Source organism: Chaetodon auriga, chromosome 1 (genome assembly GCF_051107435.1).
Source record: "Chaetodon auriga isolate fChaAug3 chromosome 1, fChaAug3.hap1, whole genome shotgun sequence".
Classification (NCBI taxonomy): domain Eukaryota; kingdom Metazoa; phylum Chordata; class Actinopteri; order Chaetodontiformes; family Chaetodontidae; genus Chaetodon; species Chaetodon auriga.
Genome location: NC_135074.1, coordinates 13,597,101 through 13,616,946, shown reverse-complemented (window position 1 = coordinate 13,616,946; position 19,846 = coordinate 13,597,101). Strand labels below are relative to the sequence as shown.

The 19,846-nt window shown below is 42.0% G+C and overlaps 1 protein-coding gene across 2 annotated transcripts in view; it reads right to left on the bottom strand.

Moving 5' to 3' along the window:
• Nucleotides 1-19,846, bottom strand: part of mdga1 (MAM domain containing glycosylphosphatidylinositol anchor 1) — a 167,399-nt gene that overhangs the window by 117,001 nt on the left and 30,552 nt on the right. For both annotated transcript variants that reach the window (XM_076722664.1, XM_076722579.1), the window contains exon 3: nt 3,822-3,961. In XM_076722664.1, the coding sequence (XP_076578779.1) occupies nt 3,822-3,961 (140 nt within the window). The remainder of the gene's footprint in view (nt 1-3,821; nt 3,962-19,846) is intronic.

Sequence of the window (19,846 nt, the reverse complement as noted above, 5' to 3'; positions counted from 1 at the left end):
GTCTCAATGACAGGTGTGTGTATTAAAAACTCTTGACTTGAAAAGAAAGCTTTTCCTGCCTTTAACCACCTTTACTGCAGGCTGGAGATGTACTGAACTTGCTTTTTACCACATGGTTGTGAGCATAATCATAATGGTCTAAGTACTATACATGAAAGATGGAGGTTACCACTAAAGGGCACACCAGAGCACTCAGAGTATATAGAACCTCTGCATTAGCATGATGTAAGCAACAAATATGGTGGAAAAAAAGTGACAGTGGCGCCATCGTAGACAGTATATAAGACTTCTAAATCAAGCACATAGCGACAATGATGCGTATCTGCTACCATCCCTATACTGCCCCCACACTGCCTCTACCTTTCATGTGCATATTGTGGTGATTTCTGAGGACATGCACGACCAGCTCTCCAAACAGATGTAGGATATGCAGAGCAGTCATTATGCACGTGTGAACATGTCGTGAAAAGAAAGTATATCTCCGGCTTTAGTCTATAATTTGTTGCGTTGTCTGCCTTTGTTTGTTACTGTGTGTCTACATACACAGTTTCTTCCAGTCAGACACACACACATACATGCACACATATGCGAATGCAGGCACACACACACATTCACTCAACCAATGTCTCTTTGCCAGAGGCGGTCTAAGTCCTGCTTGTGCACACACTAAATACATTTTACATTCTGACAATGTGACCAATGTGATCATTATTCAAAATACACTCCCACCTCCGACCCAGAGAACAAGCAATCACTGACGCAATTTCCTACATCTTTGAACTGCTCCAGGGGAAGGAACTTGTGTAGTATGTGTTTTTCAGAGTACGTTTCTATTATGATTATTATTCCAGTGCTGTTGAAAATAAAAGTTTTAGTAAAAGTTGGTCTGTATTTGTTTTAGGGCACCCGGCAAGTAAATGTGGCATGCATGTGTGTGTGCATGCGTGTGTGTGTGTGTGTGTGTGTGTGTGTGTGTGTGTGAGAGAGAGAGAGAGAGAGAGAGAGAGAGAGAGAGAGGGAGGCAGAGAAAGATGGATGGATCAAATGAGAGAGAAATGGCAGCTAAAGTTAGCATAGGCAGGTTAGGACGACAGGTCAAGATGTAATTAGATATTGCAGCTACATACAAATGATCAGTTTGCATCAACAGATTCACACAAGCAAGCTGCCTCTTTCACACACGCACAAAGCCACCCACGCAGACACACACACAGCGGTGTTTCCACCACTTTTGGGGACATTACATAGTCATTACGTTACATACATCGTTTCCCTGAGGCAGACCTTAATTATAACCTTAACCCCTACTTGCCTAATCCGAACACTCACCTTAACCTAACTTTACCTGACTTTAACTCAATTCTTCACGATTACACGATCACCTTCATGATTTATGTTATGTGGACTTGTGTTGTTATGTCCCCATATGACAGGTGGGTCCCCATAATGTGACTGTGTAAACAGATCTATGCCCCCACACACACGCAGACAAAATGCACAGACACATACTTGCACTTCTATCCTCCTGAGGACATTCATTGACATAATGCTTTCTCTTGCGCCTTACCCAAACCTTAACCTTAACCTTAACCTTAATTTATATTCTAACATAATCCTTAAAACCAACTCTTAATCTTCAAACAGCCCTTTGAAGATGTGAGGACTGGACAAAATGTCCTCAATTTCCAAAAATGTCCTCACTCTGTTGGTTATAAACTTCTGGTCCCCACTATGTTGCAAGTACAACTACACACACACACACACACACACACACACACACACACAACAGGAAACTCAGCTAACACTGGACACATCTGGTTTCCTAGTTTGAACTCCAGCAAAACATTTTGGACAAGGGTCTGTGTGAGTGTGTGTGTGTGTGTGTGTGTGTGTGTGTGTGTGTGTGTGTGTGTACATGCGTGTGTGAGAGCACGAGTGTGAGCTAACAGAACTAGATGTAAAATGAACTGAGGTGACTGTGGAAGGATTGTGTGTTTTGTGTGTATTTGTATGGGAGTATGTGAGGTGAGAAAAGCAGTGTTCCTCACGGGTGCATGTCCACTGGCATCACATCAACATGAATAAAACAGTGCATGTCTAGGCTTTGTTATCTTCTGCTTGTGTTTATGTGTGTATCGACTCTGTGCGTGTGTGATTATGTGTGTGCATGTGTGCATGTTTGAATGTATGTCTGACTGGGCACTTATGTGTGTGTGTGTTTGTGTGCACATGTACAGTATGTAGTGTATGTACATCTCGTGTGTGTGTGTGTGTGTGTGTGTGTGTGTGTGTGTGTGTGTGTGTGTGTGTGTGCCTGTGCTTGCTCCCATACTGTATATCTTTATGAAAGAATAGAGGCCATGCTCTTTTTTAACCCACTAATCGGCTGCACTCCAAACGCAGCATGTGCAACCCAGTCTGAGCTGTTGTATAACAGCATTTGTTCTTCATTAATTTCCAGTGTAGCTAAAAAGGGCAGAAGAAAATTTGGTGGTGCATTGAAGTGGAAAGCAAATTACTTCATACTATGATTTAGCATATATTGTATTGTGTATTTATCTTAACATATATGATCTATGTGTCTTGTACTATATTTTTAGAAGTAATACATTCAAGATCCAGTGGTGAAGTTGCCTAAAACTGTCAGTAAATGTACTAATTACAGCAGGCATAGCACATTTAGCCTTGCAGCTATTCTGAGGAATCAAACCCATGACCTTAAAGTCACAAGCATATTGCTCCAATCCTGAGCTATTTCTGCACTTATTCATCAGAACAATTTGTCTAATGTTAAACCAATTATAGTAAATGTGTCACTAACAACACAGGGGACTCAGGTAAGAGCCAGCTTATATTAATGTCCACCTGAGAACACTGAAGCAGGGCATATTAGTTAGAGCCACTGTAAGGCGAACAAAGGAGGAGCTTGTGTGACTCAGCACAAACACAAGCACAGACACTGTAAACATGACTAATGGCTCATGGATGTATCGTATCATCAACGCTAGCCAGAGCAGGGCATGTTTTGTAACTGATGCTAATCATAGAAAGTGTCACTGTCGCCTGCAGTCTTTTCAGTCATGTTTTTGCCTCGACATGCTTGTGTGTAAACAGGCACACCATGTAAACAAAGTGAGGCTTTGCCAGATTAAAGGAGGTGTTCATGCATTATAACAAAAGGAACAGCTTGATAGGACCTTGGGCTTTGCTATATTTGAGTCAGGAAAATGAAGGCAGAGATATTAGCTTGAATGTGAGATGTGCATTAAGAATTCAGAAAGACTTAATTAGGTAAGGTCTGCAAGAGTACTCAAGTTTGATCGGCTGGGATGAATCAGTGTTATTTTTCAAATATATGCATAAATGCATTTAGTAAATTGATCACCTGCATATTAATTTCCTTTAAAAATAACAACCAGTCATCTTGATTTTGTTTATTCTGCTCTATTCTGGCATTTGATATAATTTAATTGTGAGACCACACTAAAATTTCATTAGCACACATTTTTTTCTCATATGGCTTCATGACACCAGTCTGAACAGACCGTGTGTGTAATGTGACCAAAAACTGAAAAGGCTTCATTCATCCATCCAACCATCAGTTGCCACATTCAACTAGTGTGCAGTGATTACAGAGAGGGTAGCTGGATGTTGGATTGCTGACAGCTTGCCTTCAGAGCCACTAGAAACACTATCGTTCAAGTGTCCTTGAACAAGAGTCTCAAAACCTACTAGCTCCCTCAGTGAAAGTCACTCTGGAAAACAGGATCAGCATCAAAATACATGTAAGCAGTCCGTAAGCAGGTGGTTTGCGAGCTTACCTGTGGTCGTGGGTGTCCTTTAACAATACACTGAAGCACTAGTGTGTCTCCTTCTTTGATGGTGTAGATTCTCTCACTGATGTTATCATCCTTGACGTTACACGCTGCGCCTGAGTGCACAATCTGGGCGTTGGCTGGAGCTGTGAGTGAACGCATGGACACACACACATGCAGAGATAGGCATGAAGCCATGCGGACATACACACACACACGTACACAAACACAAAGGGAGAGAAACCACATTACGTATTTAGTAACATCTCTGCAGCAGAAAAAAAAAGGTCATTCTCTAGTGGGTGTATGAGTAATACTAGTGCCAGTATCGATGACTCAGATAAATAAATATATCGCATTACTCCTGCATCTGCACGAACAAAGCCTTTTACAAAAATGCTGGAGTGTTACGTGTGTCAGTGTTTGATGAGCGATGCAGGCGTTTATTGGAAAATTGAAACTTTGGTCTCCATTAGAAGGTCAAAAGGCTGTTTCTTCTACCTGGGATAGTGCTTTTGTCTGATACAGTATAGAGTGTGCAATAACGGCAAGTGCATTTCACACAGTACAAGACAGGTTTGTTGAAGTCTTGGTTGTAATCAGTGCCAAACTGTATTCAGGCTGTACAGCATCAGTTGTGAGGCATGTCGGCTGGTGTGATGAATGGCTGGTGAATCGTGGCGGTAAGATGGAAAGAAAAACAGATGCAAGAAGAGACACATCATCACCTCACATCATCTCTCTCTGTGCCTCTCTCTTGTCTCTCTCGGTCATAGCATTGGCACTACAATATGTCGAAAAACCTCAAAAAAGGAGGATGAGGAGCAGCAATTCTGCAGAGTTTGAGGTAAATATGTTTTTAGCAGCAGTATTGTGCTGACTTGCCACTGCGCTCATCAGAATACAGCAATGTTGTATTCTGGTCGGTTGCTCTGTAAACTTGGGTCGTGCCAACAATCGCATTGTTATTGTCTTTGATCGCTGAAGCTCTAAATGGAAGGTTTTTGTCGATGTTTGTCAGTGGCTTTAAAAGATTTATACAAAAACACCTGAGAACTAATCATTGGGTAGTCAAATGTATAGTTCATTTGACTCAGGTGGAACATGACAATATTCAGGTTTCGTCATACCTCAAGTCTCAAGCGAGATCTTGTCTCGAATCACTGTATTAAAATCCTATGAATATGTTGTCGATAGCTCCATGCTCGGCTCTGCTCTACAACGCTGAAGAAACAACAGGCTGCAGAACGGCAGCTGGGGGAAAAAAAAGGATGATAGATGCATGATGGGTCTCTGCGGTGGTGACAACTACAATATCTGAGTCTGCACAGCGCTGACCGATGAGGGGGGCTGGCTTGCGTGCAAGTAGCCTCAGATGGCTTCACCTCCCCTATGATGAGGGGAGACAGGAGGGAGGAGGGTAGAGACAGAGACAGAGCAAGAGAAACAGCGGGTGAGGAGGAAAAGGCCAGAGAGAAGTGTGAAACCCCAGAGAGAGGCGTGGGGGACGGGGAAGCACAATGATGTGATTAGCATCGATTCACAGGGAGAGCAAATTTTCACTGCGCTCTACAACTGTTATCATTGAACAGACAGGAAGGAAGTGGGCGGCCTGTTCACCTTAAACTTCAACTCAATCAGACATAACTACACACAGTGCGATCTCCAGCCAGAAATCAAGTTCAAAATAAAAAAAAAGGCTCTGAATCTGTCGCTGCATGTTCTATGGAAGAAGCCGGAGCTGCTGATAGCTTAAGGTACTGGGACAGAGCGAGTGTGTCCGTCCGCTGACACACTGCATTTTAATGACATTTTGAGTTTATTAGGTAGGGATTTTTTTTCTCTTTCAAGAAACTAAAGAAAAGAGAGACAGAAAACAATCCAGGTTGCAAACATGTGGCTATTAAAAACTTGTGCCATTGTCTTTTAGCCGTGCTCCTAAGCCTGGTAGGTATATGCACAAAAAACTGTAGTCAAAACTAAGCCTCCTTTTATAAAAGTAGGCATTTTGAAGATCGTAACTGCATATGTGCATGGTGTACCCTGCCCAGTGTCAGCTGGGGTTGGGTCTGGCCTCCTGCGACCCTCTGACAAATAAGCAGTAGGCTATGATGTGCTTTTCAAGTTGTCTGCCTCTTCCTCTGTCTGTGTTGTCTATCCTTGGTCTTAACCTCAGTGACTCCCCCTGTCTTTGCAGCACATGGTGTCTGTACTAAAAGTGGAAGAAAAAAAACATACCCCCCCCCCCCCCCCCCCCCCCCAAAAAAAAAAAAAAAAGCTCCTTTCCAACATATAGAGGATGGGAGACAAAAGTGTCTTAGAACACTATTTCGGTAAACACTCAGCTTCAGATTTATACAGTCACACACATACACACAGGGAACTATCCAGTATAATTACAGTCTTTATATGCTGGACACAGAGCAGATACAGCGGTGCAACTGCGGGTTAAGTGCCTTGCTGAAGGGCACATTGATAGCTGTTGCAGTGGGATGGGAGCTCATGCTTTATTTATGTTCCCTTCTCTGAGATTTTCTCAGTTAGCTTACTTTTGACCAATGATCGTCCGGTAACAAGCAAACTGGAACCTCTGAGCTGCAGTTTCCCTGCTGCACATCTGTAAAGTATTAATTAATCATTGGAACTCTCATGAAAGGGTACAATTATCAAAAAAAAGTATGAGGGGGTAACAGAGCTGGGTTCCAGAGGTGCGCTGCGCTAACTCAGAAAGACGTAGAGCTGATATAAATGGTGAATAACTGTCTCCTCACAGCTTATTGGCGTGTCGGCATTAGTTTGCCTCTCCAGAGCAGGAGGGAGGTCGGACAGAGCGGCTCCTCTGTCTGCTCTCGCCTCCGGCAGCTTGGCTGCTTCAACTGTCTGATCAGCTACAGAAAGGGAGGCTGAGAGAGAGGAGGAGGAAATAAAGGCAGCAGAGAGACGAGGAAGAGAAAGAAGCAAGGGAGGGAGAGGGAGGGAGACCAAAAAAAAAAAACAGCAGAGAAGTACAGAAAAAGGGGAGAAGCTAAAAGAAAAGACAGAAGATGAAAAACAGAAAGGTGATGAAAAAGCAACTGTAAAGACAAACAGCAGAGGAAAGAAGAGGAAGGAAGAGGCTGAGAACAGGAAGCGGGGCAGAGAGATAAATGAATGTAATCAGGGATTTGATAACGCAATTGAAAAGAAATCAATGGGAAGAGGAACGATGAGAGGAAAAAACAGAATAGAAGTAGATGGTAGTAATCATAAGACAAAGAATTCGGCAAAGGTAGTCAACCAAGGAAGAGAGACTGACAGCTCGGCCGGAGGGAGGAGAGGTTGGATGGGTGGAGGCTCCCCAACAGGGCAATGCAATCAAAAGCAAAACAACGGAATGATACAAACAAAGCAAGAGGGCTCAACCTGTTACACTAGAGACATTCATTCTCTCCTCTGGCCTCAGGCACACCACAGGCAGTCCCACAGAGGTCACATCATCAAAGGTACTAACTGGAGAGGTTAGCTATGTACTAGTTATGTACTTCATGGTACATGCATGTCATGAAACAAACATATCTTGAGTGTTACCATCATTCAGATGAAATGTCATGATACTGCAACAGCTTGGTTCCTGATCCATTCTTATGCCTTAAGTAGTATATCAGCAGCAAAAATCCCATTAGGCAACAAAACAGTACAGGAATTCATAGTGTAAATCAGGCCAAAGGCTGTAGCAGAGAGGAAAAAACATAGGAAGAAGTTATTAACACAAATATTGGTATGATGCCGTTTCCCGCTCAGAAGAGCATCAATTCAGTCAGCGTGAAAGATGATCATCAGTCATAGAAAGCTGCAGTTTTGACAGCGATCTATCTGACTCTGATGATTCATCGATCAAAGCTGTTCAGGGGATGCTGATTGAGAGTGTTGTCCATGCATTATTGGAAACTTTCTGAGACATTCAATGCACATTAGTTGTAAGTGAAACATAACTATCGGCAAATGCCTCGTCTGATTAATTGATTCGTCACCGCCTGCCATGTTTGTTTTTGTTGAGGGGACAGGACATCTCTCACTAAAACTAATGATGAGACAGGAGAGCTGGTGTCAAACCGCAGTGACAGCTTGACAAAGTGCTGAGCAGAGTGTGTGTGCTTGTGGTTGGAAGAGTGTATGCATGTGTGTGTGTGTTTGTGCGCGTTGCTGAAATGTGAGTGTAAGTACATGCATATGTCAATGTCTGTGCGTGTGTGTGTGTGTTTCTGTGTATGTTATACTGTATCTTGCCAGAGGAATCCCACAGAAGGTCATGAATCCTGTCGAACACGAAGTCGCGCAGAGCATGATTGATATACACAGTTACTTTATGGAAGCTGCTCATGCATGCCAATGACCTCTGTCTCCATTCACTTCATTCACGAGAGAGCATTTAGATGCTTTGGCCCTTCCCTGCCAACACCATTAGAAAGGAAAGGAAAGGAAGGAAAGGAAAGGAAAGACAGAGAAGGTGATAAGAGTAGAGAACAGAGGGCACCCGAGAGAAAAGTCACAGACTTTATTGATTAACTGCAATAGAGGGAAGTGTTCATCTGACCCAAAAAAACACTAATCACAAACACGCACACACGTGTGCACACACACACACACACACACACACACACACACACACACACACACACACACACACACACGGGCACACTCAGAAAAAGCAGCCTCATGACAGCAGCATTTTTATCAGGATTCTTCTCTGCAGACAGGTTGGAGAGAGATCAAATGGTTGATGTCATGACCCCTTCCTTTTCATTTTGGCTCGAACGGAGCTCTAGATATCAAAACACATCTGGGATGTTGATTTAACTTCTGACCTAACCATTAAATGGCCGTTAAAAAAATGAAAGAACTAACCTCCAGTGACCTCTTGGGTGCTTTCAATCAACTCTAAATTGCTGTTTCCCTGCTTACACGCTCACATAAACACACGCACGATGAAACAATAAATAACTCTTCAACTTAACTTTTTTTTTAATCTTTTTTTCCTGCAAATCCTTGAATGTGTTTTCCAGTGTATTATTATAAAGTCACCTAAATGTTTCACTGTTCCAGTAACTACACACAGCCTCCCTTAAACCAGAGTTGCTTCTCCCATACAAACATGAATTTAACTGGTGCTGAATTCAGTGGTAGGTTTCCAAACCCAGACTAAGCCTGCATAAACACCAGCAAGCTGCCATGTTTTTCACTGCCTTGTGTCTTCTAATTTGATTCTGGTCTTGGAGCCATCTACATCTGAATACAATCTCCATTTTGCATTTTTTTTTTTTCCCCCTCAGGCAGATTCAAAGGTTAAAAAAGAAACAGGAGAGAAAACTGACATCGCTCATCTTAATTTGCATGCACATTCTAATACTGAAGCCCAGTCACTTAACTTCACAATAGATGGAGACAGATATTCAAACACAAGAACATTTTGGTATGAGTCCAGTTACAAAGTAGCACTTTTAGACTTAAACTGATTATAATTCTGCGTTAGCCGCCATAGAGTTTGACAAAGATTGGAGCTTTTTGGAGTGAAAGAAACAATAATATTTTATGCCAATCTTTGAAGTTTTATGTTTATGCAAAATAAATAAATAAATAAATAAAAACCTCAATACTGAATGTGTTCATTGCTTATTCCAGAACTGGTCTTGGCAACATGGAAAACAGCATTTAGAACCCCATCAAACAAGCTGTATGATCTCCTACGCTTACTGCACTTACTCATTTCTGTTGTTGCCTAATCTGTATGTTATATTCATCAACCTACTGCAGCACTGACATTTTGGTCAGACCTTGGACAACCTTTGTTTTAAAGGAATATTTTGACATGAGTCCATGACAAAAAGTGATTTCATGGAGTACAAGTTTCAAGTAATCATTGCTCCTGGCCAAGAAATCATCCGGCATGTAACTCCATATAAAACTACATCACCCTTTGGTTTTCGTACCGATTAAACCAGCAAGATGTGACAAGTTAATTAGTGAGCTTTAGAGGTGCTGGCAGGTGGTCTTGTTTACCTTTGAACAGAGCCAGTCTAGCTGCCCCCCTGTTCCCAGACATTATGCTAAATTAACTTAACGCTGACTGTGGTTTCATATTTACCTCACAGGCATGACAGTGGTATCTGCCTGCAGGGCTGAAAGGGGGCTGATATATCAAATGAATGTGACTAATTAAATTGTTTGTTTTTGCACAATGTTCACACCATCAAAATCAGGTTAATACAACATGCACAAAAAGCTTACTGCTAGTCAAAAAGTGACAGAGGTGATAGCTAGCTACCTCATCTGAGGCACCACAAGAAAATGAATATGCATTTTGTTTCCCAAAACTATTTCTTTAAATGTGAAAATATTTAGAGTGCCTGACTGCTTTGCAAAACTGTGTGTTGTCTATGCTCATGGCATAGAAAACACAATAAAACCCTGTGGGCCCTGGAGTTCTTCAGCTCGTCGAATAGTGATATGTGGAAGCAGCCTGGTCAGCACAGTGAAAAACACAGATATCACTCCATCACACACCACGCTGAGAGGTAAGCCAACGGTAGTATGTGAATAAATTACACGCACACAAACACACGCGGACACCAATCATCACTTCCTTGAGGGAAGCTCAATGCAGAGTGCAAACAGAGGAAACAGCAAGAGAACAGATAGATGAGGAAAGTAGAAACATGTTCAGGAGGCTATATAAATGAATGAATCTCTATATGTAAAGTAATTCATGCCTTCATTCTCTCAACATATTTCGGCTTCCAGGCTATTTGGTCTGTTTGCATATGTGTTAATGCATGGATTCATCTGTGTGCTCATGCATGGTCTCCTATGTGGATGACCACTGGATGCGGCAGTAGAGAGTGTATCTGACAGTACTGACTGCGTACAGACAAATCCATCAACAAGAAACTTGATTTACTTATCCACACAAATGGAAGGCTTTTCCAGTATGATGAAATTGGCATGTCAGGGTGTGTTTGATGGTGCGTGATGCATCCTGTGATACCTCGCATATGTGTGTGTACCTGTGTTTGTCAGTGAGCGACTGTATGTTTTCCACCACAATCACTGTAAGAGGAGAAAGAGATTGTGCGATCAACAGAAGTGTCAGATGACAGAGGCAGCTAATAACGGGGGATCATTGGAGAGCAGAGGCTAGATTGGAAGGGCAGAGAGGTGGAGAAACAAAATAACTGTAATGGAAAAGAGAGAGAGAGAAATACAAGAAGAGAGAGGGAAGAAGAGCAGCAGCTTCCTCGCAGCACTTCAGGCTTCATGTCCAAGGACAGTGAATCTTCTCTTTGAAATATTGTTCAATATAGATTATTGGCAGGCACAGAGCATGCAATCCTCGAGGAGAGGGGGGAAAGACTGAAATTCAAAAGATCCCCACTTTGTGCAGCTGGTTTCTTTAGACATAACTGGGCTTCTTTCAACATCAATGTGAAAGTTTGTCCATTTTCTAATACTTTTTCAGCATACATTTCCTGAGAATAACATCACTGTGAAGTGCTTCACTGTAAGCCTACAACATAATGTAAAGCTCCAAAAAAGTTCTGTAGTTTGGTCTTAGCTCAAAAAGGTCCAAAACCAAATCCAGAAATTTGATAGAAATTTGATTCAAAGTGTTGAAGAGAAAGGTAAAATTCCACTTAAGTCTAGCAAACATGAGGCTGAGGCATATACGGTCACATGAACAGGTATATTTGATATGTGAATTAAATGACAGTAGTGTTGTGAAATGTAGACAGAAGGAGAAAAGACAACAAGCCAGAGGTGGAGGATTAGGGGTTGCATCTGTTGTGAGACCTGGAGTGATGTGAGGTGATCTGGGGTTTGTAGAGCACGGCCAAACATGACTCGTACTCCTCCATAAGAGCGTGTTTGCCGCACTTGAGCTTTCCCAGGATGAAAAGATAACGAGAGAAGAGAGAGGGAGAGTTCCGACAAAGAGATGAAAACCGCTTAGATCTTTGGCACATACGGACAGAGGGGAGACGAGAGGAGAGCAAGGAGCGGGAGGGAGGGAAGGAGAAGGGGAGAAAATAAAGAGAAATGTGTGACTGGCATTCTCTTTGTGAGAGCTTCATTCATACAGTCCGCTGTATCCTGTGTCGAAACTGACAGGCAGAGAAACGGGACAGCAGAGAGGAGGGAACGTAGGCGGTTTATTTCACACCAGCTAACAACCTTATCGGATGGATTAGCATGAAATTTAGACATTCATGGTCCCCTGAGGATGAATCCTGCTGATTTTGGTGATCATCTAACTTTTCCTCTAGCTCCAGCAGAAGGCAAATTTTTCCCTTGTGAAACATCAACATCTGCTCAATGTTTTGGCCCAAAGCTTTGTACAGACCTTCATTATTCCCAGACGCCGTATCCTATATGACTCTGGCGATCTTCTGGCTTTTCCTCTGGAGTCACCATAAGTTTGACATTTATGATTTTTATATTACTTTGTCAAATTCTTTGGTTTATGACCAAATAACTGCAAAAGTAATGCAGTTTAACTAATACAGCCTTGTGTGTAGGCTATTTTGTGTTTTGTGCTGATTAGCACATCTTAGAATGCTAACATGCTAAACTAAACTGGTGCTTAAGATAATCACATTAGTACTGTTGCTGTGAGATGGTTAGCATGCCGATGTTGGTATTTACATTAGCATTGTCACTGTGATAACTGATAAATGATGATGACTTTACTGAAAAAATGCTGGATAACTGTTGAATCACCGGCTGATCATTTCAGCACCAGTGCAGACTGAAGCCGACTGTAGATAACTCAGTGTCTGACAGTCAGTTTTAAAGTCATGAAGTCATGCAGAAGTCAAAAGAAGGATCATTGTTAAAGCTTGTACTCCTGGAGCCCCACTGAAATCTGAGAGTTAATGATGGCGAGGACACTGTTTGTGAACTGAAAGTATACTGGCCGACACTGACTGAGGCTGTAAAAAGGTCAAATTGACATTGGAATAGAGTGTATGTATATGTCCATATTTAATCATCTTGACGAGTAAATTAATGCTGCTGGATATCAGAGTAGTCGGTGTAAATCGGCCTAAAGTAAAGGAAACAAGATCCTCAATTACCTCCTTTTTGAGACTGAACAATACATCAGTGTGCAGTTAGAGTTACAACAGCACATATTGATATCTTGATTAGAGTTTAAAGTGTTCAGACAGTCGTACACACAGACAAATCCACACACACACCTACACACACTTAAGCCCAGTGCTCTGAGTGGAGCTTAGTGCTGTTAAAAACAACAGTAGCTCTCTGCCTGGGGGTGGGTAAACACATCATGGCTTCTTGCAGATTCTTTGAACTTATTAAGTACAAAGTTACCATCATCACAAGTATCATGTTCTAAGTCAGTCGATGATGTGAGACTTTCATTTTGATTCTCTCGATGCTGTGCGATGGCTATCTCAGCTGCACAAAATCTTCATCAACAAAAACATTTTATTTTTCTTTATTAATTTATTTTTTTCTCTTGTAACATAAATGTCTTAAATCATATCAGACTTCTCGTATGGACACACATCTCATATTGACCCACAAACCCCCTCCTGGGGATTTTCAGAAGTTCTTCTCACTCAAATCTTTTAATAGTCTTAGACTGAGCTTAATGGGGCACCTTGGTACGAATCCCTGCTATCTAATGTTTAAGCTCGTCCCTTGACAGTGTCGTCACAGGTTATCTACCCTCTCTGCGCCTACTCTCCTGCTACTCCATTGCACATTCTCCACTGTGTTTAATATCATTAAGAAATAAATCAATCTTAGAGGACAGGAGGGAAGCAAGAGATACAGGCATTACTGATTCACACCTCCTTGTAGAAAACTTAGAAGTGTTAGTGATGTTTGAGATTTGCACTTCACGCTTCCTACATCATCATTCTCACCAACCTTTGGGTCTCTCAACGCAACACAAGCATCTGTTCAGACAAGAAAACACAATGAGAGCAACGGAGAGAGAGAAACAGAGAGAGGACAGCAGCAGCTGGTGAGGCTTCTAAATTACAGCAAAGGTTTTGCTTCTTTCATTGTGTTTGTGTGTGTGTGTGTGTGTGTGTGTGTGTGTGTGTGTGTGTGTGTGTGTGTGTGTGTGTTCTGTTTCTTACTGTGTTTGTGCAGCATTTGCCACATGAACCCCCTTCGGTGTAACATACAGTATGGTTATTCTAGTCAATGTAGCTTTCTGGAGCAAGATGGGCATGGCGGGGACAGACAAGGAAAAGTCTCTCCACTGTCTAGCTTCTGTGATTGTACTGTGATGGAGGGGAGAAGAGAGATAACGGAAAGTCACAAGGCAGAGAGCAAAACACTGAAATGACAGGGAGGAATGAGAGCAGAGGAGAAAAGCACTGTATTTAGGAGGAAAGAGAGAAGCAGTGAAGACAAGGCACAGTGGCATGGAGGTCATGTGCTCCACATCATCTGTCTGCCTGACTGTCAAGATGACCTTATTCTATTCAACCATAATGCTCCAACTCACTTTGATGGCGCACACACACATCCACAGCGATGAATAACAAGAGACACACTTGACACACAGCAGCAGTGCATTTGAACAAAAGAAAGAATTCTTGTGTTTGTGTGTGCATCTCCGTGGAAAGTGCAGCAGAGCGGCTGACAATGCATAGCGGTCAGTCCAGGTGAAGTGGTTGGAAGGAGGGAGGTACTCGGAAAGGATGTCGATAAAGAGGAGAGCAAGGAAAAACGCTTGAATGAAAGGTCAGAGTAAGAGCTGGAGGAAAGGAGGGAGGCAGATGTGTGTGTGTGTGTGTTTGTGCTGCAGGGTGGGGAGGTGGGCAGTGGAGGGAAAGATCCTCACAAGCAGAGGCAAGGTATTACATATTCTATCCGATTTAACGGTCATGCCAATAAAGTGACTGAAATTGGAAAACTGAAACTAACAGAGAAAGGCAGACAGACAGACAAAGAGTCACAGAAACAGAAATGCTGAGGCAGAAGAGCAGGTAGAGATCCAGACTAAACGGTGACACCGAAGAACAAGAGAGAGAGACAGAACGAAGCGAGAGCGGCTGCAATTACTTCAGAACTTAAATGGAACTCCCTTTGAGCCTGTCAAAACAGCCAGACTCTGGATATTGATATTAGTCTCACACAGAACCACTGGATCCATTTAACCAGTTGACAAATAATACTTCATTAATGTGTCACACTTCATTTCACGCAGGCCTTTTCAGCTGCTATCAGGATTTAATGAAGAGCTGGCTCACAATAAAGGCGGGTGTCAACAACTGTGTGGGGAGAACGCCTGGCATCATTTTGTCTTGTTCATCAAGACAGATAGACAGATCTGTGAGGACATGGATGGATGGACGGACGGATGGATAGATGGATGGATACAAAGACACTTATATTGTAGTTTTCCAGTTGTTTCATACAATTCCTCTGTCATATGATACGAACACACGTTAGGTCTTTCTTTCCTTTCTATTTCTTGTTTGGAGCCGGCTGTGTTTACATGTGATACACAGCTGTTACCATGGTTACTGTGACGTCACCTCCAGTTAAGTCGGTTGGCGCAAACTGGTGGTGGCTTATCTGATACACTTGGGAGACGCTGCGAGAGAGACTGAATCGCCACACACACCCAACGGACACCAGAGACTGACACATGTCTGGTAGGCGCTGAACGAGTAGCTTCTCCCAAGCGTTTTCCAGCGTGAAGACGGTCGTACCTCCTAAGTTTAGAAGCGCCACGGACACCTCAGCAGCGCTGGCTGTTCGAAAACCAAGTGAGGACGCTGTCGCGAAGGCCGAGCAGCTGGAACCGCCATCAGAGCGGTATGCGGCTGCGCCCCTCACTCACCTCTGTTAACCAACCAGCTCTGTGTTTTCTTTCTCTTCCTTTTCTTTACGTTGTGGTGTGACCGGGTTTACAACTTGCTGCCGTCTCGCCATAACACGTTAAAGAAATACATTGATTCATACAAAAAGGTAATGGTGTCTGGTCCCATTTAACTGCTGTGAACACAATAATAAAAGTGTATCATTCCATGCTAGAAAATGACAGGGAGACAAAGTCAAGTGCCACTAAATAAAGCTGCCTTGCACTCTTGTATTTTTTTCCCACAATATGTATTTTCAGAGATCTTTATGAAAATATATAATATCAGGCTGTTTTATTTACCGCTCAGGTCAAGACTCCAGGGGCTGGAGTGCCATATGAGAAAGATATGAGTAGTGCTGATTGATGACATTCTTACTTTGCTACCACAGCAGTACAATAAATAAGAACAGAATACAACAGAATGCAATAAAATCACAAATAAGTTCTCAGATACTACATATATTGGTGATGTAATGATTGAGAAAACGCACAGAATTATGTTCTTTTTATTTGTTTTTGTATACAGATGGATGGCAAACTTTGGCATGGATTCTATATCACTGCCTGATGAATATTTAAAATAGGGCAAAAAGTAAACCCACATGAATTACAATTTGAGATAATGACATTTAAGTTTTATTCATGAGATACCAGCATGCACTGCATACCAGAGCTAGCAATATGGTTTTGTACCAGGTGTTTATGATACTAGCAAAGTAGACTGATGACTCAAAGGCATGTTCTTTAAAGTGTTAAATTTTTAGACATGATAAGACTATATTGTAATGTCAAACGGCTGACTGTTTATCATTCAGAGTAAGGGAGGTGTAGAAGACAGTTAAGGTGTATGGGAGCTAACATCTGGCAAACACAAGCCGTGATAATTACAGTTCTTGAAGGTGTGTGGAGGAGAAGGGAGGGAAAGGAAATGAAACAGAGAGACAATGCATGTTAACAACTGTTTTGTGAAACTGTAAATCTGTCTCATCTGACAAAAACAAAAACTCTGCCCTTCAAGCAAGCTACAACGCAACGCTGCAAGCTGCTGAGGACGACTGTTATGGAAATCATCCCGTACACAGCAAACACAACTAAAAATAGTTAGCCCATTTCTTTTGCATGATGTCCAGTGTGAACAATGTCCAGAGTTTGTGAGGCAGGAGAACCAGAGAGCTGGAGAGGGAGGGGAAGGAGGCGAGGTGTGACAGACTTCATAGGTGCACCCAGTACCATCAGCTGTGATGGATTATCACCTATAGGCCTGCCCTGGAAGCGCCCTAAAATGAAATTGGAGCGGCAAGCTGCACACTACAACCTGACAGGAGCAGCTGGCCAAGGATAACCTTCATGCGGTTGTTTGGCTTCAAAGCCAAAGATGGGTCAATATAAAAAAAAGAGAAAAAAAAAAGCAAGGTCTGCAGGTTAATCTGGAGTACAAAACTTTTGAACTTGAAATGTTGTATTTTTTTGAGAGAACAGATATAAAATATGCCGCTAAATGCATCCCTCCGCTTTCTGAACTGCTGTTTGAAGTTGCTCAGGGCTGAAATCTATCCCAGCGTGCATTGGGCATAGGTGGTGGTAGTAATATAGCAATATCACAGTGTAGAAACATTCTGTTACAAGTAAAACTCATACATTCAAAGTCTTACACAAATAAAAGCATTAAAATATAATTAGAGTCCAAAAAGTAAAAGTACTCACACAGAACGGCCCATTTCATTCATTCCATTAATCATCCTTGATTCTGGTTGGGGAAAATGGGCAATATTAGATTTCAGTGAGTCTCAACCTTATATTGTGACTTATTGAAAGGCAGCGCAATGAGTGCAAATACCTCCCCACCTAGATTTTTTACCACATCTCTGTCATTATCACTCTGTCCAATTTACCTTTTAATATCCACCTGTAACCTAGCAACCTCTGATTGGTGACGTCCTGGGCTACAAAAGCTCAGCAGCATCACACAACGACAATTTCAAATCTATTTTCTCTCTGAATGTCTGAACGAGCCTTTCCTCAGCTGTGGGTAGGTCTAATAAAGACATGTAGTTGTGCATAATGCCGGGCCACACGGCCAGCACGATCAGCCAGATGTCACTCATGTAGTACTGCAGCAGCCAGCAATGCGCACACACACAAATAATATTCAGAAGTCAATATGCGACTCTGTTAATTAAGAGTTTATTTTGCCCAAACCAGACTTGGTGGTGGGTGTTGAAACAGTAAAAGATGAACCAAGATGTTTTTTTTGTGGGTTTCATTTCTTCTGTTTCTCTGAATGGAGTCTGGTGGCTTTGGCAAGAGCGATACAGCAGCTGTTTCTGGTGACGCAAAAAAGATCTTACGCTTTAACAAAAAGGTCAATTTCTGCAGGGATCCTTTCCATAATGTTGTCAGACACTTAAAATGAGCCGTCAGAGGCAAAAGCAAACACTTTTAGTGGACGTACACTGTGTAAACACACGGAGGGATTACACTGCAGCGTGCTTCGTGGCTGCCGGCTGCAGTGTTCTCACTCAATACTGGACCAATTTCCAAAATTGTTGTCTCCATTAGTCACTTAGACACAAAACATGGCAAATAGGGTCCATAAACACAGATAATATTTGACCAGAGCTTCTCCCATTTGTCCGGGACACTAAAATCTTCCAGGACACATGGACCAGCACCAATTAGAAACTCAACTTCACGATAAAACATCGCTTTCATTCTTGATAATGAAATGTAGGACGAGCTGAAACAAGCAAATAATTCAACAAGGACAGTATTTTATTTGTGTGTATTGTAATGTGTGGGTGTGTAGATCTTTTACAAGATATGTTTATGCTGTTCACGCTTGTATTGGTTTGCCCTCTAATGGATGTAATGTGCCAAAATAGATATTTCCAGAAGGAATAACCAAACATAGTTTTTTTGCCAGTTTTTACGGCCCTACTCTCTATATACACTCTTTCTCCTTGTGATAATTACAATAATTATTGTTATACAGTTTCAGAACAATGTATACTACATTAATAAGTGGTTTTATGAGCTTGATATAAACAGAATGTTAAAATGGATTATCGATGTGGTCTTCTGATAACTTGCCTTGCGTGACCTGCCGTCTTTTCTATCATCTCATGAAAACATGACTCCTGCTGTGGTACTCAGACCTGAAGCGTTTCTTATCAACTCGGCTTTTACTAAGTGAGAAGGTAAATTCCAATGAATCCCATTCGCTCATGTGTTTCACACAGTTTGGGGCTGTGATCGTTAATAACAGAAGATCTCTGTAAATTAGGGGCTGAATAATTCCAGAGGAGCTGTTGAACTAAGAGCAGAGTGATAAAACAATCCCCTGATTCAGGATTTCAGAATTTTGTGATGATGTGTTTAAAACAGGAAAAAGTCGAGCTAGAAATACCTTAAAATGACTTCAGTGACAGGAAAGATTTTGTGACAGAAATGAACCTGAACAGATAAAGGCTTGCACTGAAAATCTCACAGCCTCATACCCTTGGAGGGTATTCATGTCTGTCTGTCTGTCTGTCTGTCTGCTGTTCGTATATTAGATCTCTTTATATACTATGATAATGCTTGTGTCCCCCATGACATATTTGATGTAATATATATCAGTCAAACAGCAATCTCGCACAGGCAGAAGAACACTGAGGGCGGATAAAGATCCCAATGGATTATTTTCCAACTGAGGCTGCATCAGATACTGACTTAGCCAGCAGGAATGAACAGTAAGCCCCAAAATTCATTGCAAGAGAGAGGAATCGCATCCAAACAGGGCTTATAGTCAAGATATGCAGCCAGTTCAAACACAAAGTAAAAACAGACATCTGTGCTTCTTAATTGACTGTGTGATGCTGACGGTCTGTTTCCATTTGTGACAATATGTTCCTGCATGCTTTCTCTCCAAGGTAGCTTTGGATCCACGTGGACACAAACTTCAGTGCAACAATCAGATCTATGAATATTCTCATCTTTCTTTTTCTTTTTTGTCTGTCTCTTCATCTTTGCAAACATACTGGTCTGAGGAACACTGTGTCCATTATGACCAAAGTAAATGAAGAAAAGCAGAGCATATTGCAGCAGCGCCTGTGTACCTATGGTTCATGAGCCTAGTCAGGGTGGGGAAACTGTGCCTGGAGGGTCCCGC